The sequence below is a fragment of the Diceros bicornis genome, chromosome 8, assembly GCF_020826845.1.
Source record: "Diceros bicornis minor isolate mBicDic1 chromosome 8, mDicBic1.mat.cur, whole genome shotgun sequence".
Lineage (NCBI taxonomy): Eukaryota > Metazoa > Chordata > Mammalia > Perissodactyla > Rhinocerotidae > Diceros > Diceros bicornis.
In genome coordinates this window covers 20,383,585-20,410,994 of record NC_080747.1, presented here as the reverse complement: position 1 = coordinate 20,410,994, position 27,410 = coordinate 20,383,585, and the positions used below count along the sequence as shown (strand labels likewise).

Here is a 27,410-nt window from a genome sequence, read left to right as displayed (position 1 = left end):
TAGTTTGGCATCATTTATAAACATAAATGTGTTTACAACATTCTAAATATTCAATATACATACTTCAGGAGAAATCTAGCCTTAAGACAATGATTTTTATTACCTTTAGTCTACTATGTTTGACACTAAAATATACTTATTGAACAAAGTAACACAATATTTAAATAAGAACTAACTTCATGAAAATTTATAAAATATAACCAATGTACTCTGACTTGTAATCATATCTTAAATATTTCAACTTTACTCTTCTGGCCTGGTCAGACCATTTAAAAATATTTCCACACTATTTTAATTTTAGGACGTAACACAGTAGCAACTTACTAAGTTTTCCATTATAAAAATTAATATAGCAATTCTCAAAATACTGAAAAAACTTTTATAAAAGCAGTACCCACATCATAACAACTTATTTCTTTTAGAAGACATCTTCAAAAGGCACATTTTAATTACTAGTGTTTATCTAAAGATAGTAGCTTAAGTGTTGAATTTCCAGTCAATTTTCCATTATCTCAACATTAAGATCATGGAGGGTCAGGGGAGGTAGGAGAACACAGGTTTCCAATGGACTTTACTAGGACAGCAGTATCTCTCTCATCACATCCACGAAGACCAAGAGAAAGATGGGAAGGAACGGAGAACTGCAGATCTGTCTTGCACCCTAATTTAACCTCCAGGAAATACTTTTTACACAAAAATACTTAATTTAAAAAAAAGTCACAAGACAGAAAAGCTTAAAAAACAAAAGGCCAAGACCATAAACTGCCCAGTTTAGTCTGAGTGGTGATGTGATTTTTTTGGAACCTGAAGAAGAAGAGAATGAAACTTCTGCTTCTTTGGAATCACATCTTCATATCAGTCTTATCTCAACTTAAATCACCTGGTGAGTTAAAAGTGCTACAAATTCCCAGGATACCAGACATACTGATATTCAAGATCAAATATAAATGACTTCATGGTTATCTCTGTCATGTTCCCCTTTAATTAGGGCTGATATTCTAAAGTTGAATGTAATTATAATAACATCAATAATTTCAAGTAACCTACAATACTACTATTATTTTTTAGAGCTTATGTCCTACAACCCCAAAATGCAATCCAAAATACACTTGGGGGTATGGTTTACTTTTCAGTGAAATTTAATTCTAACTGAAGTAGTAAATTCAACAAGATTAGTTCTGTGAAGTACTAATCATAAGTAATTGATCAATGCAAGAAACAAAAGGGAATTTTTAATGCTATTTTGGAATTTCAAAAGATTAGGGATCTCCTTAATTTCATGTTATTCCCCTCAAGTCTCAGTTGAATGTTTCCATTTTTTAAAAAAAGGCTGTCTTTAGTCTTTTTTTTCCTCACTACAACAAAATAATTGACCAAAAATATCCTGAAGTACAAAAAAGAAAACAGTCATCTGTTACTTAATCAAGATATAGTTTTCTGGTCCCTAACAATGGTCACTTTAGGGGCACTTATTCAAGTTCTAAAATAGCAGCTTTTTAAATTAAGGCAACATTGCTTTATTCTTACCTGTTTTTCTATTAACTACTCTTAGAGTTCGTAAGAGCAGTTTCACCCTCAAAGGACTTTTATAATGTAAGAAGAGTTAACATGAACATTCTTCTCAATGTTTAAAAAGCATATAAAAAGTTATTGTATTCAAAGTCAACAAATATCTTATTTTTCTATTAAGAATTCTAAAGTAATTACAGTCACATCAGAATGTATAAACCATGAAATTACCTTTTAAACTAACAACATAAAATACAATTTTTCTACAAAAATACAATATAGGAGATATATCACTTCTTCCCTGAAATAGAAATTTAATATTTGGACGAAAAAACTGTAAACTTTTGATTACATTCAAAAGATAACCTTTTAAAGACTTATATTATTTGAGGTTTTGGCAACTGGAGTTCCTAACAGCAGACTCACATTACTGCAACGTTTTAACAACACGATAACACCAAAGAGTCTGTTTCTCTTACTCTTACATCTGCTACCAGGAGGAAAAAAATGGCTTCCTGCAATGGACAGTCTGGGTGAAGAAATTGCTGAGGTGAACAATCCGACCCTGATTTCCACCTTGACTGCGCTCCACAATCACGCAAGGCATCTGTACCAGCTGGACAGGGCTCTTTCCATCTCTCAATGCCTGAGTCAGATTTAAGATCTGTGGAAAGAAGAGATATTTTCACCAGTTCAAAAAAGATAAAAACCTTCAGTTCATGGACATTATTTTAACCATTTATTCATAACTACAATTTTTATTTCATCCATTTATGCCTAATAGAGATTGTGATAAGTAACTGCTATAAATATATATTATATGGATATATGTATGTTTATACATACACATACATACACAGGTTGATTTACACACACAACTGCACAAAATTAGAATTAAATAACTTTTGCCAATTGGTAACTTTAAAATATTCTAGGATGCACCTATGTCCAGGAGCAATGGAATCAGAGATTGAATAAAGTAATGGTTCCACATACTCCATTTGACATAGAACCTAAACAAATACTGGTTTAAATAGTTTGATTTTAACTAAATACTTGACTTATCCACTCATTTAACAAATAAATTTATTGCATGCCTACTACATGTTAGACTTTGTTCTAAGTGCTGAAGATACAAGAGTAAAAAAACAAAGAAAATTCCTGCTTTCATAGAGCTTACATTTTAGCAGTGGGAGGAGTCAATAAACATTATGAATAAGTAAATTATACCATGTTTTGGAGGGTAAAAGTGCCATGGGAAAGCATGACACAAGGCGAGTGGGTTAGAGAATTTGGGAAGGTAGCCGTTTAAAATAAAGTTTTATTTAAGAGTTTACTCTTAAATAGGAAAACTAAAACTAGGAAAAGTAAAATATATTACATTCCATGTTTAAACATACTCTTGGAATTGCTACTTGAGCATATAAATAAGGTTATGAAACAACGCATAGCTTACAGCCTATTCTCCTCTGTTCAGATAAAATAAAATTTTAATAATTCATTTTCCTTTTTCCTGCATATCAGGTAAAAAAATTCCCTTTGTTAAGTACTTTAGAAATAAGGATATCTCCTTCAGGTATTTGGAAATATCTAATACACGGATGGTATGCATTTTACTGGTTCTTGTAAAGGCTATTTAATAGTGATAAGTATAAAGGTTTCAACATAAAGCCATACTAATAAATAAACTTCATAATACTTTGACTAGTATAAACTAGATGGTTTAGATCCTAGAAGATCTGAAGTATTTAACACATCAGGAAAATAAACCTTTACTAGCAACAGTAGTTACTCATTGTATTTATGTTTTAGGATCTCTTGTAAGTTCTTCCCTTAAAATCTTCTAGGCTGGGTATATGTGGGTAACAAGGCAAAAAGAATTTACGAAATTTACGTTTATAAGCATTGTTCTTACCATGAAAATAAAATGTGGGCACCAGCATGGGCTAAGGAATGAAACATTCTGGTTAGTTTCCTCTTCTAGTTTTAAAAATTCTATTCTACAAATGTTAGTCTAAACACACTAATTTAAGTAACATCTAATATTTTCCTGACTCTAAAAACAATACATGATTGTTGTAGAGAACCTGGAAAAAAGAATAGTACAAAGATAATGAGAGTCATTCTACAAGATTAACAATTTTCATATATATAATAGCAAAAATCATTCAATCCTAAAGCTATCCTAAATATTAATATTTCTTTGAGAGTTAAGAAGACACTTGATAAAACATAAAAATATCTAGTAAAGGGTCAAGTAGTCAGGAGGCACTGGAGTTAGTTTCATTTTTTTTACATTTTTTTTACAAGTTTTATTTATTTATTTATTGTTTGTGAGGAAGATCAGCCCTGAGCAGACAGCCATGCCAATCCTCCTCTTTTTGCTGAAGAAGACTGGCCCTGAGCTAACATCCGTGCCCATCTTCCTCCACTTTATGTGGAATGCCGCCACAGCATGGCCTGACAAGCGGTGCGTCGGTGCGAGCCCGGGATCCGAACTCGGACCCCAGCAGCGCAGCGTGCGCACTTAACTGCTACACCACGGGGCCGGTCCCTCATTTTTTTTTTAACATCAGTTATTACTGAATCTGCAAATAAGCTTCTGGTTTATAAATCACTGAATAGAAGAAGGTCACCATGTATTTATAAAAACAGTTTTATTTATTATTTATGCCATTTTTTTCAGATCATGTGTAAAATATATTTCACATTTCCCATAAATAAGTATTTTCTGAGGTCCAGTGTTCCAAATAAGCACAGGTACAATGAAAAATGAATGATCTTACTGAACTTGATCATGACCTACTACTATTTAATGTAAAATTCAAAACATGGTTTATCTTGAACTTTCATAAACATTACTAGTCCCAGATTTTAAAAGAACTGCCTTCCTGCTAGTTCCTAGTTCCAGTTCACACCTTTATGGGAGAATTAGAGCATGTCATTGATTATGTGCGTAAAACTAAAGACTTGATAGTAAGTAAACTAGGGCAAAAGCCTTGGTTGTACACAGCACAAATCATGAAGTTAACTGGGAAAACTGGAGGAGAGACAGATTTAAAGGATAATTATAAATGATGGAAATAACACAAGTACTTTGACCGAATTAAAGAACTAGCTGAAATACGGAATCTGTTGTTTGGAACATATGTTACTGCTATCTGTTTTTGTTAAATCTCTGTTTCATAAGCACTGATTTACTTTAGAAAATAAAATATCTGATTTTTCACATCAGATTTTTTAAAAAACAGTTAAAACCAGAGAGCTACATAATCACATAGTTAGGGTACCTTATCCTTTTTGGCTACCAGAAAGGTCAAAACCAAATTAAAATTAAAAAAAAAAATCAAATTAAAACATATAACCATTTTATGTTTTTCTTTTCCCAGATCTTGATCTTGTCATTTTTACATTTTATTACCTACATTTGTATAATACTGTAACTCCTCTGTGAATGACACAGGATATCAATAAATAAACCAAAAGTAGCAGATAGGTGCTGGTATATCTTTGTAATAGACCTCAAAACTGGAACGTGCCATATCTTTTCAGATAAGCACTTTTTAATTTAAATTTAAATTCCTCATGTACTAACTTTAATCAATAATTAAAGCTTACAAAATAATTTACAGCTGTTATTTTTTTAAAAAATCCTAAGATAAAGATATATCTTTAGGGATAAGAGAACTCCAGAAGATGGAGCATATTGGTGAGTCAAGTCAATTTGTTTCAAGCAAAAAGGTCAAATTAGGGCAAAATCACTTATCTATGCCTGCAAATTTAGCTCAAATATAGTTTGGGATGGTAATACTCTGCTACATAATTACAATCATTCATCACCTAAGCCCTTCATTCATGCCTGAATTACCAAAAATGCCTCCCCACAAGGCTCCCTGGCTCTAGATTCTTCATCCACTGAGCAAATCTGAACCCCACTGTCCAGCCTAACCTTCTGCAGTGGTTCTTAATCTTTGTTGGGCTAGGAATGCTTTTTGCTGAGATATAAATCCTATTGCCCTGCAGGCCCCAACTGCACATATAAACAGAACTTAGTGCACAATTTCAGGGAGTTCATAGAAGAAACCGAGGATAAAATCTCTCCAGAAATGCCAGTCTCATCACAACCCTTTTTAATGCTAAATCTCTAACTGCTCCAATTCCTTCCACATGGAATCTATATTCTAGCACTTAACGCCCTCCATGATCTGGCTCTGTCTTACTTCTCCAGCCAATTCACTTGCTATTCACAACTCATGAGTCCAGCAAAGCAGTGCATAAATGCAACAGAGCACAGAGACGTACAAGCTAATAATCCATCCCTTTTCCCTGACTCCTGGTCTCCTCATCAGAGCAAGAGTTCCATGAGAGGAGGAACTGGGTTTTGCTCACTGCTTTATCTCAATCACTAGAACAGTTTCTGGCACTAGTTCTGTCGATCAATATTTGATGAATGAATCATTACCTAATTTAACTATATTTGTTAAAGTTATATAATGTAATAATCAATGCAAAAACTAGACTTGTCTTCTTTGCCACAGATATGCAGGAAATGCTATCTTAAATGTATATTTTAGGAAGAAAAAGTTAATTAGTAAGTCACTGAAAGAATGTTGACAGTATAATTTATTTTTATTTCAAGTCTTCCGTTTAGAATCTAAATACTATTAATAGAGTGGAAGAACCAGATGTCATCTGTAGGTCAGCCGGCCTGCAGGTCCACATCAACAGACCTTATACCTTGTATCTCTAATTAAAGGAGGTGAGAAGGGGTGAGAGGACTGAGTTACAATTAGTACTTTTATGCCGCAATCAGTGCTCAACCTTGGTGACATGGTTATTTACTGACTGCTCTAGCAAAGGCCAACCATATTCCATAAGGAAAATAATTAACAGGCCACAGAACTTGGCATTGAAACATCCAAGCAAGTAGATTTAAGGAGGAAAAAGATAGCACTCAGGAAAATAGTTATCAAAATGAGGACAAAGAATTCACAGTAGGCGGAAACTGGCTATCTAACAATATACAAGGTCAAAGATATCTAATTTTATAAGAGAATAGAGGAAAGATACTATTGAAATCAACTTCATTTCTAATCATCTGAGCTATTTTGGTTCAGCATAAAAGATACTATTGAGAGTTGCATCTTTGGGTCACAATAGAGAAGAAAGTTGACTACTATTTCAAAGAGAGATTTTTTTTCTTAATGAACAAGAGCATAAAAAGGTGACCTACCTGACCCCTCATCACAGACATTTGACTTTCAAAAGTGGCTTTGTCAAATCCTTTGTCAGTCTATCACAGAAAGAAAAAACACATTATTATAATTCCAAAAATCAAGATCTTTGAAACACATATTTGAAAACAAATGAACACTTCAACTTAGCACATAAGGTCATTAGAAAGCTTTCCCAATGATAAAATAACATGAAAAGAGTATTTTTACCTGATGTATTTTTGAATACCCCTAGAATGACAAGAATAGTTTATTTATACTCCAACTGGTTCCAGAAAGCATTTAAAATCACTTTCCAGCCAACGGGTTTAGGCTTTTTTGAGAGAATTAAATCATAGCAGGTCACCAAACATTTATTATAATTTATAGAGTAATTTTGTAAAAATTCAACTTTTGAAGAAAACAACTTCTCCAGTTTTAATGTAGTCTCACTCAAAAGAATACAGGAAGGAATTGTAACTTCAGGAAGTGTAACTTCACAAATTTATGCTCCGATAGAGTAAAACTGCTAATTTCTTTCTGTTATGTCAGGTTCTACTGCAAGCAGTGATATCAGAAGCAGTAAATTGAAAATTAGCTCTATTATGAAAATCTCTTCTAAGATTTCATTTTCTACAATAATTAAAACTAAAAATTTATTTACCTTAAAAAGTTCATAAAGATCTTCACATAAATCTTGCACGAAGTTCATGTCAGAAATATATGGTAGAATCAAGTTTCTTATTTCTTCAGAAAAAGGAACTTTTGCTTGAGGAAGCCAAGCCCAGTGAAATGGATCTAACAGAAAAAATTATTATTCTTCTAATCAGTGGGGGTAAATAGTATATTTAGACCCACATTTATCCTGGTTCTTTCCTACAATTATCCTTTACCATCTAAAGTATTTGGATTCTAAGTCTGGATGATCAATTTGGATGGTAAAGCACAGTAAGGTATTATCTGAACTAATTTCTGAGTTTTAAATAGTAAAGAATAAGTTTTGATAATGAGTCTATCTCAAATAGCCCTATATCAAAAAATATATCTGATTCTCTGGTTCCTGATTTTGGAAATTGAGGGATATCTACAATTTGTTCCCAGCCCCAGATCAAATACCATGCCTGAGGTCTCCCTGCCCTTCCTGCCACAAATCATCAGGAATCGACCACTTATTTGTGTGTGTGTGTGTGTGTGCGCGCGCACACGTGCGCACGTACATGTGTATGATGTTGTAAAATTTTAAATCATTAGTAGATAAATAGGTGAGTGGCTTTAAGGGATAAAAGATCCAAGACTCTGGGCTAACTCTAGTTGTCTCCCTAAGGGCTATTAAATCTACACATGCCAGGATCAGAAAGATTTGCAAAGTAATAGAATCTTCTAGAGAGGGTGCATATACAGATTCCTGCAAGAATGTATAAGGCTACGACAATATGATCACCCATAAAACCACTGGGGTACCTCCAATGAGAACCTCCAGCTTTGATGGCTCCTCTCATTTAGAAAGCCCTGAGGAAGAAATCTGCCTTTATTTAGAGTCATTCCTTCTTACTTCTCTCTTATCTATCTCTTTGTACACTGTGGGAAGGACACATTCCATTTGGAAGAAAGCCTTTCCTCTAGCCCATATCTCCCTGGAGCTATGTCCAATTTCCTTTTTACCTTTTCCCAACCAATTACATAAAAGTCCTTATTCTATGCCTGCCTCTATTTCCAATCTCTATCCTTCAACTTTTACTATCACCATTCAAACTCTCTCCCCTAGACCACCTCATAAGGGTCTCTCCAAAGGCCCATTTGCAGTACTCATGGTACCTAATGTCTTTGTAGCAAGTTTTCTATCATCTCCCTCTGTGAAATTCTCTCCTATGTAGCTTTGAAGATACCACTCTCAAAGTTTAACTTCTGTCTTTTAAGCCACTTCTCTCATTTGCTGTCTTATCCTCTCACCTTCAATGTCACCTTCCCGCAGACTCTATACTTAGTCCTTTCTCTTCATTACTAAACATTCATGAAACAGAGTACTCATGCACCTCGAATTGTCCTAGTGATGGTATTTGTTCACCATGATTTCCCTGGGTGATAGCAACCACCACCATGGCTTCCACTACCAAGGTGACCGTTTAAGAACTATACCCTCAATACCATCTCTTCTTTAAAGTTCAAGACTCTTGGGCCAGCCCCGTGGCTTAGCGGTTACGTGCGTGCGCTCCGCTGCTGGCGGCCCGGGTTCAGATCCCGGTCGCGCACCAACGCACCACTTCTCCAGCCATGCTGAGGCCGCGTCCCACATACAGCAACTAGAAAGATGTGCAGCTATGACATACAACTATCTACTGGGGCTTTGGGGGAAAAAATAAATAAATAAAATTATAAAAAAAAAAAAAAAAGTTCAAGACTCTTAATCCCTACTGTGTGTTTGGTAAAATTTCCCAGATGTATTGTAGGCACCTTAAACTTATCACTTTTAAAGTGTAATTTGCATATAGATTCCAGACCATTAGAGGAAAAAAAATGGAACAAAGACATCTCAAGTTACTTCAACAAAAGACAGGAAAGGAAAAAAAGGAAAAATTGGAATTCATGGAAAATAGAAAAAAAATTAGATGGCAGGAAAAGTTCAAACACATCAGTAGTTTACTGAAACTTAAACTAAATGTACCTATTAAAAGAATCTCAGATTGGGTAAAAAATATCCAGCTAAGTGCTACATATAAGTCATATGCTTAAAAAAAATGCTAGAAGTTAAAAATACAAGTATAGAATAGTATCAGGTAAATGCTAATAAAAAGAAATGAAGTATAGCAATGCTATAACAAAATAAGAAAAAGCAAAAAACCATTAAAAGGGATAAAGTGGGATATAAGTCACACTGATAAAAGAACAAGCCACCAGCAAGATAAAATGCTGGGCCTTTATGTGTGTGAAATACAAAGCAAAAAATGTATAGAAATGCAAGAAGAAATTGACAAAATCACAATCACAGTGAACTTTAACATCCTCTCAAAAATGAATAGATTAAGTGGTCAAAAAATAAGTCAAGAATATGATTTGACTAACAATTAACAAGCTTTAATTAGCAGACAGATACAGAACTTTGTGCACCAACACATTTTTTCAAATACAGTCCTTCAGATAGGCCATATATCAGACAACAAAGGAAATACTAACAAATTTCAAAAAGCAGAATTCACACAGCGACATTCATAGATCACAAAGTGATAAAACTGGAAAACAACAATGGACAGTTTTTTTTTTAAATCAACTCACCTAGAAATTTTAAAATTAAACAAAATACTTCTAAATTACTCCTGTCAAAAAGAAAATCTGAAAGTATGACTATGTAAAGTGGAACAACAGAGCAACACCTATCCAATCTTTGGTTTAGCCAAAAGGATAGCTCGGAATCATATATAGGAAAGCAGTACAGAATAAACACAATAGAAGAAAAGAATAATGATGGAAAACATAAATCGATGAAAGAGGAAAAGCAAATAAACAAACTAAAAACCTGACTAATAAAAGGCCAATTATCTGAAAAAAAGCAAAAAACTAAATAAATATAAAAAGGCCAATGCTTTACAATAGACAAATCTTTGGCAAGTTTAATGATGGAAAAAAGCCCACTAATAAACAGTAGGAATTTAAAAGAGGCATAGTCACATATACAGAGATTATTTTTTAAATTATACATATTTCAAACATATACAAAACCCAAAAAACTAGTACAATGAACTCTCATATTCTGAATAACCTAATTCAATTATTCGCAAATTTTTACAAAATTTGTTTGTTCTATCTCCCTGTTTTCCCTCTCCCTAAGAATTTAAAGGCAAATTCCAGACATCATTTCATTTCACCCCTAAATACTTAATATGCATAGAGGGGATTTTTTTTTAATTATGAGAGCATTCTATAAAAAACCTTATACCTATAAATTTACAACTCAAGATATCATAGGCAATTTTAAGCAAAATAAAAATGTCTAAAACTTGCTTAAGAAGATGTAGAAAACAGGACCATTAACCACAGAAGAGACTGGTAAGGCAGTTAAAGCACTACTGACAAAAAAGGCAGGAGGTAGACCTAAACTGTTTTATACATGAATACTACCTGAAACCTTAAAGTTTTACCAAAATATTAAAATAGATAATTCCCACATTATATATATTTTTAGAATTTGAAAACTATCAAACATATGTTACAAGGCTAATGCAAGCCAAAAAATCCAAAGCAGACACAGTCATTCAAAGATAAGCAAACAACACACGGCAAGACTCATACATCCCGAGCACCTAGAACAGAGCCCTAATGGATGATGATACTTCACCCAGCTTTTCCTCTGCTATTCTGAGATCCATAACTTTTGCTCCTTTGCTATTCTGGAAAAGGGGTAATTACAGAATCTGTAGAAGGTTCTAACTACTCACATGCTCTCCACTCATCAGGATGCTTAAAAGGAAACGCTAGACCATTATCAATTGCAGCTATTTTAATAAGTGGTTCTTTATCATCAATCCACTCTGTTTCCTAAAGGAGAGAAAAATGGTCTGTTGATTAAAAAAAGTTAGATAAATATTCCCAAAACATGAATTATTTACAATAATTATTGAGGTTTAAAGACATTTTATCTGAAGAGCCCATAAAAATAAAAAGTAACTTGCCAGAAAGTACAAATTTACCCTTGAAGGGAAAAGACTATCTTAAAAATCAGTAAGAATTTCATAATCACTGTTTTTTTTAATTTGATATTATAAATCTGCACAGTAATGACTTCAATTTTTTCCTCTTTAGGGAAGAGGGCTTGGAATTTTTAAGACTTAAAAGAGTGTTGTTCCAAATAATTTATTGCTAGATGCATTGCTTAAATGTGTATTTGCAAAATATTGATATCTTTAAGATAACAACTTTAACAGTTACCTTATTAAAATCTAGTCTTTCCTAGAGTTCCATAGAAATAATTAGTTCAAATACAAAATATTTCTAAATAAAACTCCCCAAATACCATAGCTAAATATAGTAAGTTCCAGTAGAAGGAACCTCAAGATATTCTTGATTACATAATGTAGGCCATTCCTAACTTCTACATTCTTTTGTAGCAGAAATGAAGACCTCAGGAGCAAGAAGGCTTTCGTGTTAAAGAGTACTTGCTATTATCTAAAGACAGATGGTTGCCATTATTAAGTGGCATAGATAAAATAACAAAAAGTGAAAAAAAATTTTTTTAAAGGTATTAGAGCGAAGGTCCATGTGATATATGCCAAGTCTGTTTCTTTCAGTTTATATAAAATATCTTACACCCCAGTGAAAATGCACAAAATACTTAAGAGCAAAAGAATGAAGTTTTCAGTAAAATCTAACTGCTCAAGATATACCAATAAAATATATTTAGGAACTATTATAAATATGTATATTTATGTGTGTATTTTAAGCCCATTTCTGCTATAACTGCCATTTATTTTTATTTCTTTCATTTTTTTCTATTTACAACTTTATTGAGGTATAATTTACACACAATAAACTTCCCATATTAAAGTGTACAATTTGATAAGTGTTGACAGATGTGAAACCTTCACCAAAAGTTTCCTTGTGTCCCTCTGCAGTCCCTCCCTCCCTCTACCCCACCCCCGGCAATCATGGTCTGCTTTCTGTCGCTAGGGATTAGTCTGCACTTTCTAGATTTTTATATAAATGGAATCAGACAGTATGTTCCCTTTGTGTGTAGCTTCCTTCACTCAGCAGGATTTTGACATTCATCCACATTATTGAGTCATAAGACTCAGAAAGAAGTAAATTAGTAAAATATAAACATATTGACCAAAAATACCAGAAGCCTTTATTACATAAAAGCAAAATAAATCTGGTGGTCCTATAACAAATTTCCCAAGCCCTAAAATCAGTGTGGAGCTGGTACTATTCCTCTGTTCTAATACAACATAAAAAATAAAGCTGCAGAGATTTGAAAAAAATAGCATAAAAAATGCAATGTAAACAGGGGAAGGAAAGAAAAAAGATGAGAAAAACAGAAAAAGGATATAAAACCAAGGATCTAAGTGGAGGAAATGAAGAATAACCTAACTTTAAGGAATCTTTTACAGAACTGATAGTGTATATGTGTGTATATATACATATATATTATTTTTAAATTTCTTTACCTTAATTTCCTTTCCATTTTTCTGCTTTTCACATCTGATTAACCAATTATCATTTCCCCTGTCTTTCAAAACAATAAAAAAAATCTGTTACTTCATTTTTTATGAATATCATAGCTTAATATCAAGGACAAAAATCTAGTCACCTCTTGATTTTTGAAATCTTCATTGGTTATCTGTGGCATATATTTACATATTAAAGGCTCCAATTTAACACATACAAATAAAAAATACTCATAAATGTTAGCTAACACTTATTTAGTCTGTGCCAGACATGGTTGTAAGTGCTTAACATGTATCAATTCATTTAACCCTCATAACCACTCTGTGAGGTATGTACAATTGTTGTCAAGAACTATTAAATCAAGGTTATTAAAATCAAGGATAACTTCTCTTCACCTTAGGAAGAAAAAGCATCTAGCCCTATTACCAGGCAAATTTCTGGGTAGGCTCTCACTAATGTCTATATAAGATGTGCTCTAGACTCTACACTAATTTTAACATTAACCTAAGACCATATTAAGAAGGTAAATCTAGAAAAGTATATAATGCATTTTCAGAAACTAATATAAATGAGCAAACATTTTGAACCCGTGGTTCTCAAACTTCAGAGTGCACCAGAATTACCTGAATTACCTGGAGGACTTGTTAAAACACAGGCTGCTGGCCCCCACATGCAGAGTTTCTGCTTCAGTAGGTCTGTGGTGGGCTCCTCTGAGAAGATGCACCAGTAACAAGTCCCCACAGAATACTGACCCCGACAGTGCAGGGAACCACTGTTTCAGATTATCTACCTCTTTGCTCCCTTCCAGCATAGAAAAAATTAAGAGTTTAATGTATTTATAGACTACACTAATAGTTACCTAAAGTCAAAATAAGCATCTAAAATAATTTATACACTCAAGTTTTAATTATTCATATTATGCAGATAACATTTCTAATAACTGGCTTTCTAATAACTGGCTTTGTCCTACTGCCAAGAAACTTCCCCCCTAGAGACAGGAACTGACCTCTATCGCCTGGGCAAGAGGTTGCTACAAGTCAGAATCTCCAGGAAAGGATTAATTCTGCCTAGGAGAGTCAGTACTACATCTCTGTTTTTTCCAAGGCAGATAGAGAAAAAGGGACCTTAAGATTTAGTCTTTGACCTGGCTAACAACAGTTGAATACAGTTTGAAAGCTAACAAGATTTGAGTAAACAAATGAGAGAACTTCAATACCTGTATTTCTGATGATGTAATCCAAAACAACTAATCTTTCAAACTGTGACTGAAATTGTTTTCTAATATTCTCAGGCAAAGGGTCAGCTTCAAATTTCCTAAGCCAATATTCAGCCTCCTTGTAACCTTCAACAAATAACTGAAAGGAACCAATCTATAATTTTAAGAACTACAGTTAGAAAAGAGTACAAGAACAAAGGGATTACTTTTAATTTTTCAGCAATATCATCATGATACATTATATAAACACAATAAGAAAAATAGAAGAGTTAAACTAATTTAGATAAGCCACATTTATCAATAAAACTATTTTTATACACTAAGTTTAAATAATCACATAAAGAATACACAGCAAATTAAAAATGCTCAACCCTAGACTTTCAAGCAGCTATTTTTTGGATAATTAAAAAAGAAAATACACGTGTTTTCTAAAAGTATTCATTAAAACGAATTTAATTATACAGGCCAAGTTTTACACCTATCCTGGTTATTTAATAACAGTGCAATTTTATCTTACCAAAGAAATACCTCAGGATTCTTTTTACAACATAAAATACAGAAAATAACTTTATTTTAAAAAAGAATGAATTCTTTGACAATGCAGATTAAAGATCCTGTCATAAATTTTAAAGAACTAATCAATTAATCGTAACTTCTATAGTATGTGGTTTTTTAAAAAATCCTTAAAGATACATTCATTTTAAAAGAGATTTCTATCACTAAAATTGCTAGTTAACATTAAACAATGTATTAAAGAAGGAAATACAAATTTAAACAGCACAGGACGCACAAGTAATGGATAACCTAGTTGGCCTCATAAATACAAACACATCACACAAAGAAAATCTATTTCTTATCCTAACACTATGTTTTTTGCTGTTGGCATGAAATTTTAATGATTTTCTAAAGGTTTTCTCTAAAGCACTTATACTTAAGTCCTAGTAGTCAGAAATACAGAAATAATATCCTTTTTTAGTCACACTTTATTTCAGTATATCCAAGGAATAACAGGCCTTGTAAAAATTTTCAAACTTTCTGCTTACTCGGAGTGCAATTTTAAAAACAAGTTAGGTTAACTACGAATTTCTACTTAAATACTTTTATCTAGATAAATGCATAGCAACAACAAAACAACAAAATCACAGTTCAAATATATTAAAAAAAAATAAAGCCTAGAGCTTTTTCTAGAATGCCTTTCCCCCTAACCCTCTCCACCCTTGCTTAGCTAGCTGCCAATAATCCCTTAGGTTTACTTAAAAGTGATAAGAAAAAACAAAATCTAATATGTAATGAGTAAACATAGTCACTACCATTTACTTTACTACATGCCGGGCACTGTACCAAGTTTGTTGTTACTGCCCTTGAGTGGATTCTGACTCCTAGCACCCCTGCATACAGTAGAGCGGAACCCTGCCTGGGCTTTTTGCACCATCCTCTCATCTTCGGGTGCTATATCAGACAATGCTCTGCTGCTATTCATAGGGTTTTCATGGCCAATTTTTTTGGAAGTGGGTGGCCAGGTCCTTCTTCCTAGTCTGTCTTAATCTAGAAGCTCCGCTGAAACCTGTCCACTATGGATGACCCTGCTGGTATGTGAAATCCCAGTGACATAGCTTTCAGCATCATAGCAACACACAGCTGCCACAGTATGACAACCGACAGACAGGTGGTGTGGTTCCCTGACCAGGAAATGAACCTGGGCGGTGGCGGTGAGAACACCGAATCTTAACCACCCACACTAGACCACCAGGGCTGTACCAAGTACTCGACATAAATTTCTTCATTTTATCCTCACAACCACAAGAGGTAGTTCTTACCATTCTCGTTTTACAGAAACTAGGGCTTGGAGAGTAAGGAACTCGCCCAAGGTCTCAGAGCTAACTGGCAGAGAGGCTGGGGGTGAAACCTAGGTCTGCTTCGAGACCTGTGCTTTTAGCCATTATATTATAGAGCCTTAGATGCAACATCCTCTTAGAAACACTTCCCAGCCCTCCACACTGGGTTAGACATCCCTCCTCTGTCCTCCCTGAACTTAACCATCCTAACAGCTTTATCGTATTGCATTGAGGCTGCTTGTTTATCATAAGCTCTTTGAAGACAAAAAACTGTTCTTTACTGTTATATCCACAGTCCACAGCACAATGCATAGCACATGGAGCTCAGGTAATATATGTTGAACTGCCCCCCAAGTAAAGCTTACCACAGTAACTTACCTTAGGAGGGAGTCCTATCCGATGAAATTTTCTACCTACTTTTGGCACTTTCTCTAAAGCATATTTTTTGCCTCTAGATTTTGCACGGTCAATTGTACTGTAGTTAAATGTCTCACTGACAAGCCAAACCACCTAGAAACATAAGAGTTTAGAAAAATGGTTATTAGGATTTGCATTATACTATTTCTATCCATATACACCATGAAACTCACTTTAATGCTGTAAATTGGCAAAGTTTAACCCTATACCAAAGTCAGTTAAGTTGGCATATATATTTTCTCTGAGAGAGGCAGCCTAAAATTGGCTAGTGGAAGAAAGAAGTAATAGTCTTGAAATGCAGAATTAGGAATGAATATTTTGAGGAAGTCTTCAAGTAAAAATTTACAAAGGCCAAAAAGAAAAAAAAAAAAGCAGTCTTTTGAGCACATTAGTTATCTCTACCTTCAACAGAATTTCTAGATCCCTGATCTTTTTCTGCTTTCTAAATGCTAGTTTCTTCTCCTCTTTTTGTTAGCATCATCTCAGCTCACATAAGCAAGAGATATTCCCTTGGATACTTTTGTATCTACAGTAGAATCAATTTATTAATCTCTTATGACTCTGAATTACCAAAAAAGGGGCTCAACTTTAGGCTCCGTCATTAGAAATATTACTGTAAGTGTTCGCAGAAAAGTAGGCTGTAAATTAGAAGAACACAATTAGAAACAAATTCTCCTTTACCCTTGTTTTAGGTACAATGCCCAGATGAAGCTTTCTGTCCACAAGGGAGGCACCAGCTTCAGAAAGGTATCCCTGATTAGGAAGCAGGCAGCCTCTGCCAAAGCAGCAAGGGCAGCAGACCTTATGAACATACTTGGTCCATTTTGGGTTCAGTTGACCATAAGGCTCTTCTGATTTGGGTTTAAACACACCAATAATTTTCTATATAAAAAAGCAGAAATTTTATTAGGTTTTTAATATATAGAGATAATAATCCATAAAATGCATTCTGATAAATCTTTTTATACTTCTTCCCACCACAGATTTGGGGATAACCCTTAAATATTAAGAGGTTTAGTTCCAATCACATTTTTACATTCATTCTCATTCAATAAACTAAAATCAATAATCCTTTGGGCTAGTGATTTTCAAACTGTGCTCTGAGAAACCCTTGGAAAAGTGAGAGAAGGAGGTGGGGTAGGGCTTGAAGGCCCCACGCCACTTAAACAGATCAACTTTGATTTCACCTATTTTTTATTACTGGACTTCCAAGTTAAGAAAGGGTTCCACTGATTTTAAAATGTTGGAAAACCACTGGTCTAGATCAAAGTGTTTATTATTCAATATCTATTAAATATCCAACCCTATATGTTTGTTTATTGTCTACTTTCCCCACTAGATGTCCATTCTAAAAGGGCAGTGACTTTGTTAGGACTGTATCTCAAGTACTCAGAACAGTACCTGCTACACAGTAGGCATTCAAGCATTTGTTACATAAACTAATAAATCCAATGACAAAAAGTAGTCTCTAAAATACAAAGGTAAGGATAGGATATAGTGAACATCTATGCTGTCAGAATCTCCTACCTTAATCTTTTTCCAGTTATTTTTTTAAGAACCGATTTTAAATAAATTCTTTCCTCTTAAAAAAAAATTTGTTCATGGATGTCTAAAAGTCTATAATCTTTACTACTGGTCTGATAAAATATATTCACATTAAATTTAAAGGCAGAATTATCCTTAGACAGGAAATAAAATATTATTATAATTTTAAGTATATAATTGCTTTATAATGCATAAAGTCTGAGCCACTAGTAAAAAAGTCAACAAGAACAAATTAAGAAATCAAGCTTGGGGGGCCAGCCCGGTGGCGCAAGCGATTAAATGCGTGTGCTCCGCTTCAGTGGCCCGGGGTTCACAGGTTCGGATCCCGGGCGCATACCAACGCACCGCTTGGTAAGCCATGCTGTGGCGGCATCCCATATAAAGTAGAGGAAGATGGGCACGGATGTTAGCTCAGGGTCACTCTTCCCCAAAAAAAAAGGGGAGGATTGGCATCGGATGTTAGCTCAGGGCTAGTCCTCCTCACAAAAAAAAAAAGAGAAATCAAGCTTGGAATAAAGATTTGAGAGACTGACATTACCTACATATATATACAAACCTCAAAAAGACTATGTTTTAAAATATAACTTCAGTCTTTGCAAAAAATATTTGGAAGAAATTATAATCTTTCTTCCTCCTGAAAAAGGAACTGCTGGCTATGCATCATTCAGAAAGCTTTTAGAAATGATAATATCGATTTTTGAAAAATTCTAGACTACGTGGAACAAAGTCCCTTATCAACTTCTCTTTTCTGCCCTAGAATTATACTTTGGTTCATTTCACTTTGCCACATTCCAATGCCTTCAAACTTCACACTGCCCAGGTATAACGCAGGAAAAAATATTCCTAGAGTAAAATAAACTTTTGAAAAAAATCAAGCACTTTATAAATGACATTAAACAGGTTTTTAAAGTTTAAACTTCTACTCTGCCTGGATAATATGGTTATAGGCTACTGTAAGGTAAGGACTTATGAATATAAATTCAACAAATCTACAGCTGAATATGAGTATTCAATGAATGCTTGAAACCAAATATTAAAATAGAACAGCAAACTATGACTCAAAATCAATAGCTCTATTTCTAAATAGCAGAGTGCTTTAGGAAAAAAAAAAAAAAAAAAAAACCTGACCTTTATTTCTGAAAAAGATGGCGCAATCAGATTTATTAGGAAAACATCTTCAGAAATTCATAATGACTTCACATTTAAATAAGTGTTTTCCAAAATTTCTCTTATATATAGTAGGTCTGTGAAATTCTCACCCTCTTAGGATCCTTCACAAAGTAACTTCCACTTGAACCTTGAGAGATTCTTTCTGGAAAAACTCCAAATTCTATTGCTTGCTCTGCTTTCAATATAACATCAGCAAATTCTGGATCGTCCAAGAATGTATTCAACTCTGAAGAACCAATATTTATTGCATTAAGAAAATCAGTGTTAATATAGAATGTGAAGAAGATGACCAGCTATGACAATTCTCATAATATGAACCTGTAATATTGGATTAGGTTATTAGCATTAGGACATTAAGGTACAGAAAAATGTAATCAAGTATTGTATGGGCTGATTTGATCTTCCTTTTTTTTCCCTAACCCCACTTCTCTTTAAGCTTCAAGTAATGATACATGGAAAACAAAATCTCTATTTGTTGAAATAATCACACTGATACCTCACATTACTTTGAACTCTTCTCTTCCAGTGATTTTGTTCTCCAGCCTACTTCAGCCTCTAACTGCACAGTTATCCTTCAACTGGTCATTACCAATACCTGCAACCTCTCCATACTTTTAATTTCAAGCCTCTTCTATCTTCCTAGTTCATTCCCTCTGGCACCGAGTCCAAAAATTCTTCAATCCCACCAGGACCTACAAAGCACTGACCTACCATGTTGTCTCTGGTCTTCACCCTCTTTATGTGCTTACTTCCCTCCCTGGCCAGCTTAAATTACGGTCAGTCATCATATAATTCTCTTCCTCCCTCCCATCATTGTGGTCACCTGTAAAAATCCCAATCCTGGTTAAACCCAATTGTCTGCTGACTATGGCTGTGCCTGGAGAGCTGAACTTGACCACACAAACACACTCACACACAATGCTTGGCATCACTTTAAATTCATCACCACAAACCTCAGGTAGGTCCTTCATGTTGCCCGGGAAGCATACTACATTCCTGTTATGGACTGAATGTTTGCATCCCCCCAAAATATGTTGAAGCCATAACCCGCACTGTGCCATATGGGGAAGATGGGGTCTTTGGGAGGTAATCAGATTTAGATGAGGTCCTGAGGGTGGGATTAGTATCCAGAGCACTTCCTCTCTCCCTCTGCCATGTGAGGACACAGTGAGAAGGCGGCCATCTGCAAGCCAGAAAGAGAGTCCTTATCAAGACCCTGATCGTGCTGGCATCCTAATCTTGGCCTTCTCAGCCTTCAGAGCTGTGAGAAATAAATGTCTGTTGTTTAAGCCACCCAGTCTATGGTATTTAGTTATAGCAGCCTGAACTAGGACAACTCCCCTGGTACATAGACTCTTCCCCTCTTCTGGAAAACTATCTTATACCTTTTCCTCTCCTCAAATTCCCAACACCTCCTCTCTCCCAGCAGATGATCTAGCTTCCTATTTCACTAAGAAAAGAGAAGAAATCAGAAAAAACTATGGGCCCTCAGCACCACATCTACCCACCCACATCCTTTGCCTTCCGCCTATTCCTGTAGATGAACTGTCTAAGCTCTAAAATCAACTCCTCCACTTTGTGTGCTAGACCCTACTTCTTCCTGACTACTCCAGGACACTTCTTCAGCAATTATTCCCTGCATCTCTGTTTCTCTCTCTGCTGGATCATTTCCATCACCATACAAAGCATGCTGTAATTTTTCTCAAACCTCTTTTAACCGCCATAATCCCCCTAAACACTCCCTCATTTCTTTGCTCCCCTTTATAGCAGAAGGCCACTGTAATTATTTACATTTACCATCTCCAGTTTCTCTTCTCCCCTTCTCTCTTGAACCCATTTCAATCAGGCTTCTGTCCCTCTCCATCGATACAATTTTTGTCAGGGTACACAGTGACCTCCTCATTGCTAAATCCAACCTCAGAACTTATCTTCCTTGACCAACACTGCCATTTGACCCTGTTGGTCACTCCCTCATACAGTAAAACTGTAATTTACTAATTTTTAAAAGTTTGTGCTGAAAAAAATACTACAAAAAGGGGTATTGGGCATATTTAACCTACTTAAAAAATAAATAATCCAAGTATTTTAGTCATATCTAAACAATTGATATGCTAATTCCAAATCATTCTTATCCCATGAAAATTCTTAAGAATGAAGGGAAAAACTTTGTCTTTTTTCTCCACTGTGTATCCCCAGCACCTGGAAGAGGGATCAGTATTTAGTGGGTACTTAATAAATATTTAGTTGAATAAATGAAGTATCATTTACATGCCAGAATTGCCAATAATCATTGTCATTAGTCAAATAATATTTCTTCTAGGTCAGGGCTCTTAACAAGAAAGAACTTGAAAATTTTTTTATTTCAACCTTGCTCCCAAGACTGGTGTACTTTCTGTAATACATTACCAGCAGATGGTCTTTGGGCCAATGTTTAAACACTTTCAAAGAGAGATCACTCCTTTTTTCATGCTTCTTTTATTTGTTTGAAAACAAATATAAACTTCTTCCTTTTCCAGAAATAAGTCTCCTATAGTTTCACCCAATGTCCTAGCCCTGCCATCTGGAGCAAAACAAAAGTCTGCTTACTCCTTTCTTCCCAGGGATAGCCCTTCAAACAGCTGAAGATTGTTGCACATTCCCCTAAGTCTCCCCTGTTCTCCACCTCCTTCCCTATGTTTTCAGGATCCAAGCTGCCCTCTTGATTCACGCCTTAGTTTTTCAATGTGCCTTCTTAAAATATGATCTCCAGAATCGAGCAACCCATCACAGAGAATAAAGACATCTCTCAGTCTTGAGACAACAGCAAAATAAGAAGCACTCTAGTGTTACATTAGTTGTTCAGGAGTCCTGTCATACTACTAATTCACACTGAAATGCCTAAACTCTGAGACCACTCTTGGTCTATCTCATCCTGTACTTGAGCAGTTCTTTTGGAAACTATGTGCAGACTTTGACATTATTACTATTAAATGTTATCAAATTTGTTTTATGGGTTAAGCTTCATGAGTTCATGATAGAGCCTTTGTTGCCCTCATGGAGTCCATGATCATACTCTGACTACTTACTAATTCAGTTTCAATCAAAATCAGATCAGTTGAACCATTCCCATAAAATCAGCCAGGATGTTCTCAATCCCTTTCTCTTCAACTTGTCCCTTACTGAGCAACTCTTGGAGAAAGGAGATAATCTCCCCACATGAAAATGGACATTCTTTGAAGATGACCTAGTTTTACCACCACAATCTAGAAAGGCACTTAAAAGGCAACTGGTCCTACTACCTAATTACGGCCAGAAAAAAAGACTAAAATCAAAGTAATTGTTTTTTTAGTAGATAATTTTTAACCGACTCATAACTCAAAATTACATTTTATAACTTTCTCCATTTTAGTTACTAATGTACATTTGGCAATGAGTTTAACTTGGAGGACACCCCCAAAAGTTACACTACTTCAAGCTGTCTGTGCTATGGAGATTTGGTTTGAAGGTTTGTCATCATTAGGTTTGATTTTTAATAGCTGAAGGGTGTGGTTGCTACATTTTCTTTGAATTTTTTTTTCAGTTAAAATTACTGTCACCCTTTTAAGGAATAAACTCTGGGGGTTTGATTTGTCTCTGTATCAAAGAATACTCAGATTTTCTGAGGAAAATCTCAATTCTCCATGTGTACTCCCTTTGGGTCTCCTCTAAAAAGAAGCGGTGGCCCTCCAGTCAAGTTCCAGTCCTGTCAAGCTCCTCACTTTTCACAAGACATCCAGCAGACCCTCTGAACCTCTGCCCAGGCTATTCTCATGTATAGCCTAAGCTTCCTTCCCATGGCTAATTTTTATTCATCCTTTGACTCCATCTGAGCACTTGCAATGCTCTACCAAAATGATCTAAGTTCTAGGAGGGCAGAGATCTTTGTTTTGTTCTCTGTATATCCCAAGTGCCTAAAACAGTGCCTGGCACATGGTAGGCCCCCAATAAATTTGAGAATTATTTATTAACAAAATATCCCCTTAACCACACTTAAGGGTTATTACTGGTCCTTTAGTAAATAGAAATTGAAAAGGGAATAAGAAAACCCATTGTATAATCTTTTATATTTAGTTTTATGTAAGTATGCATGGTAACTTATCAAGTTCTCATTTTAAATAAATAGATCAAAATGAACTCTTCATCACGTGAGGGTTGGTACTATATCTTACCTACTGACCATAATATTTTCTAAAAAGAAAAGTAGCTGGCTCACACAAGCTTGGTGATCTGAACCCTGACTCAGGGGTTCAGTGCTATTCATCCTTCAGGTATCAAACTGGATGCCACTTCCTCTGCTAAGTCTTTCCTGGCCCCTAAATCCAGGGCACAGCTCAATGGAACCCTTAGCTTGCCACATCTGAACACTAATATCACTTGTTAGAACTATTTGTTTTAACTGACCGTTTCCTCCATTAGGCTATAAAGCTATGTGGGGACAAGGCTGGTGACTGGATATCCATTTGATATTTGGTCACCACTATTTCCCCAAGGCCTCGTTTTCCACTGGCACCCAGCGGGCACTCAAACATTTGATGAATGATATCTCTCTGAGATAAACAGATAACAAAGAATAGGTGTATTCTAATTACTGGTTGAGAAATCATCTCCAATACATCACTGCTCACTACCTTTCAAAAACTCAGTTATGGAGAACTGTCAAAACACATAGGACATCTACTCTTCTAACATCTTCCTCTAAATTGAGCCAGATTATCAGTACCTTGAATTTAGAACCAGCAATACTGATAGCACCACCCATTAGAATTACTTCTACTGAAATGGGCTTCAGAGAAGTTATGAAATACTCATACGAAATTCATCACTTCTATTACAGAGATATTATTCAGTATATAGTCTCTTCTCCAAGAGAATACATGACAGGTTATCCTTTGACAGTTCTGTTTTGGTTCAAATAATCAGTTTGTTTCAACTTTATGGACACAGGGATTGTGTTACTCTCAAGTTGGCTGCTCAGTAATCTTAAAAATCAAATTTGTGGGCTGCCTGCATCAAGTGTCTGACATGTATTTTGCGTACCCAGATTCCAGCTGCCATCATATTTATTTCATTAACTTTAGTTCCCATTCTCATCTTTCTTCTTTACTTTCAAATGAGTTTATTTTGTTCGTACATTTATAAGCCACCATGAATCATTAAATCACTTATAAATACACACTTCTTTTTACTTTGGTAGCTCTCTGTGAATTCTAACACTGTTCTCTAATTGTTAGGCTCTCCAACAAAACTGATAAGTGCTGCTGGTTTGTATTAACTGGGACCTTGGAGAAGTCACTTCACCTCTCTGTGCTTCCTCAAAATGAGAATAAAATAGTACTCACTTCATACAGTTAGTTATGAATTAATACATGTGAAGTGCATAGAACTATGCCCTGCGAATACTGTTACACAGGTATTAGCTATTATCATCTTTATTACTCTCCAATTCACTGATTAAAATGACAATTAGAACAAGGAATGCCACTAACCCTTCTTTGACATTGATCCAACAACACTATGGTTTATGCTGGTTCTAGACTTTGTCAAATGCCTTGTTAAACTAAAGATAAGAGACATATGACATTCTTCTACTGGCTAAAGTACACAAAACTCCTGTTCACATACACAAAATAGTTAAGCATCATGAATGATGTTCACATTAATGTAAAGGCAAGAATTTCTTGGAAATAAGAAAGGTGGATTTATGGAAATTGGATGGTAAAGGACAAAAGAAGACTAACAGACTGTTAAAAAATAACTAAAAAATCTAGTTAAATTACTCAATCATAAACTTTTTAGGAGACTGGTTTGAAATTTTTAAAATAGTTTTTACAATTCAAAGCTATTTTTAAATCCATTAAGGGGCCAGCCCAGTGGCACAGTGGTTAAGTGTGCGCGCTCTGCTTCGGTGGCCCAAGGGTTCACAGGTTCGGATCCCGGGCACACACCTTCGCACCGTTTGTCACAAGCCATGCTGTGGCGGCATCCCGCCATAAAATAGAGGAAGATGGGTACGGATGTTAGCCCAGGGCCGGTCTTTCTTGGCAAAAAGAGGAGGATTGGCATGGATGTTAGCTCAGGGCTGATCTTCCTCACAAAAAAAAAAAAAAAAAAATCCATTAAAAATAAGAGCTCCATAATAAATAACCAAAAGTAACAATTATTTTATAATAGTTGTGGATCTACAGCAACACGGAAGAAGTACAGGACATGAAGAAAGAACTAGTCTGAGTCCTGGCTTTACCACTTCCTGGATACTTGACTTTGGCTTATCTCCGAAGTTCTATGAACTATTGGTCATTACAGTTTTACTCATTTTCAATCCTCACAACAAGGATGAGGGTGAATAACAACTTGCTGTGCCATTGTGAGAATTAATGAAATATACAGAAAAAGATCTTAGCAAACTGTAAGCTGTGATATAAATGTTATTACCACTAAATAATATTTAACAATCTATTTGTATTCTGAGTACTTTACTCTATCCCCACTTACACTTTTTCTAGCCTTTCCATCATTTGTTTACAAAACCTCAATCTGACAGAATAAATGCACTTTCAAGGTTTTGGGCTCTTTTAAAATTTAGCTACACAAGGTAACTTTGAGGTAGAGAAAGGCAAGCAAGCCAGAGGGATCTCAGTTACTTCACAGACTGGATTCGAGGTAATATATACTCAAATTATCAATGTAGCTAGGTGAGTGTGGGTCCATTTGTGATCTGGTTCCAACTTCACATTTGTTTTCTTAGCTACACTTGGATTGGAAAGTCAGCTTCCCTTGGGCCTCTCTAGAATATGTCTGAATATAAATTCAACTACAACTTGAATAACCTATTCTAGCCAAAATCCTGTAAGTTGTAGAAGGCCCATTAATGTACTAGCAGCAGGACATGTAAAATCTAACAACTCCAGAAAAACTAAGCAGTATTAATGAAAACTACATTTTTTGTGGCTTTTCTTTAAGCAGTCACATATGGAGTGATACTCCAGGCACAGTGCACTTATCACCTCATTAAAACCATCCTAACCACCGGGGAGTAGGTATTATCATCACCATTTTACAAACCAGCCTGTCCCATCTCTAGCTAGGTCTCTTAAAGTCTACTCCATTTTACTACAAATTAGCCTAACTCCACTCGACATGCCAAAAAACTCGTTTTATCAACAAATATCCACACCCGCAGCAGCATGCCTAAATTTTACTAACTTGCAACATCATTTCAATTACCCTCTCTTTCACCTGAGGCTATCAGTCCGCTTAACAGTAAACAAGGTTTGGGTATTTTTGTTTGTTTTTAAGTATAAGAACAGAAATGACTCAAGAAAGAAAACTTTGCAAGTAGCAGGTACAGAAATTCAACTGCCTCTGCCCCCTCTGGCTAACGTCACAATAACAATATTTAATAGAAAGAGCTTTTGAAAAATGGCAACTGGATATTCTTGCTGTACATCTCTCTGCTGTCATCCACCTTGCAAATTCACAACTCGGGGAACTTTCTTGATAGTTCAGGGTTCTTCATCCAAAACTCAAGTCCAAACTTACGTCATTTAACAGTGTTAAGTGTTCCTCGGTGTCTGATTCCAAAAGCCTAGGCTCACTCTTAGGGGAGGCCTCAAGGATCGGAGGTTAATGACAACCATGGGCCTTAGGTGAACTAGCCTGGGGCCCCTGGAAAAGGTGCGAGTAGACGGGGGAGCAGGGGAGAAAGGCAAGGCGTCCGAGGTTGGACCAGCGGCTGGCCCCTTGCCCGTGCTCCGGACGCGACGCCTGGCGAAGCGCCTTTCCTAGCGGGCAAGCGCTGGCGTGAGACAGACGGGAGCCGGGGGCAGGGCGGGAGAGGGGACGGGCACGAATGGGGCTGCGGGGCGGCGGCGGCGACAGGCGCTCTGGGAGGGCCGCGGAGAGAAGGGAAGGGCCGGGTCGCACCTGAACCCACGGGGCGGCTCCGGGGGGCCCTGCCGTCCCCGGAGGGACAGCGGGGCGCGTCCCTGGGCCGGAGCAGCAGTTCCTTGTCGCCGGCCTCGCCCGGGGAGGCCGCGTCCTCCTCCTGAGCAGTCTCCAGCAGCCTCACGGCGCTCCCCGGCGCGGCCTTCCGCGGCTGGGCCCAGGCGATTCGCGGCAGCAGCGGCTCCCGCTCCTCGTCGTCGTCCTCCTCCAGGCGCCCGCCGTCCGCGGACGCCCGCCGCCCGGGCTCGGAGGACTCCGCCATGGCCTCGCTCTGGGCCTTCCGCGCTGAGACCGGCTCAGAGAGACGAGGTGCCCGGGCCTGGCCTCTGCATAGCGGGGCACCGGAGCCGCCGGGTCGGAACCAGGGTACCTCACGCGCGTACAGCC

At 36.2% G+C, this 27,410-nt stretch overlaps 1 protein-coding gene across 1 annotated transcript; it reads right to left on the bottom strand.

Moving 5' to 3' along the window:
• PI4K2B (phosphatidylinositol 4-kinase type 2 beta) lies at window positions 1-27,410 on the bottom strand. The gene is made up of 10 exons (XM_058546825.1): window positions 27,003-27,410; window positions 19,151-19,287; window positions 17,028-17,228; window positions 16,308-16,439; window positions 14,095-14,248; window positions 12,878-12,939; window positions 11,153-11,252; window positions 7,387-7,520; window positions 6,743-6,802; window positions 1-2,173 (listed from the first exon to the last, which is right to left on the bottom strand). The coding sequence occupies exons 1-10, from the start codon at window positions 27,283-27,285 to the stop codon at window positions 2,000-2,002; spliced, it is 1,437 nt and encodes a 478-aa protein (XP_058402808.1). The 5' UTR covers window positions 27,286-27,410; the 3' UTR covers window positions 1-1,999.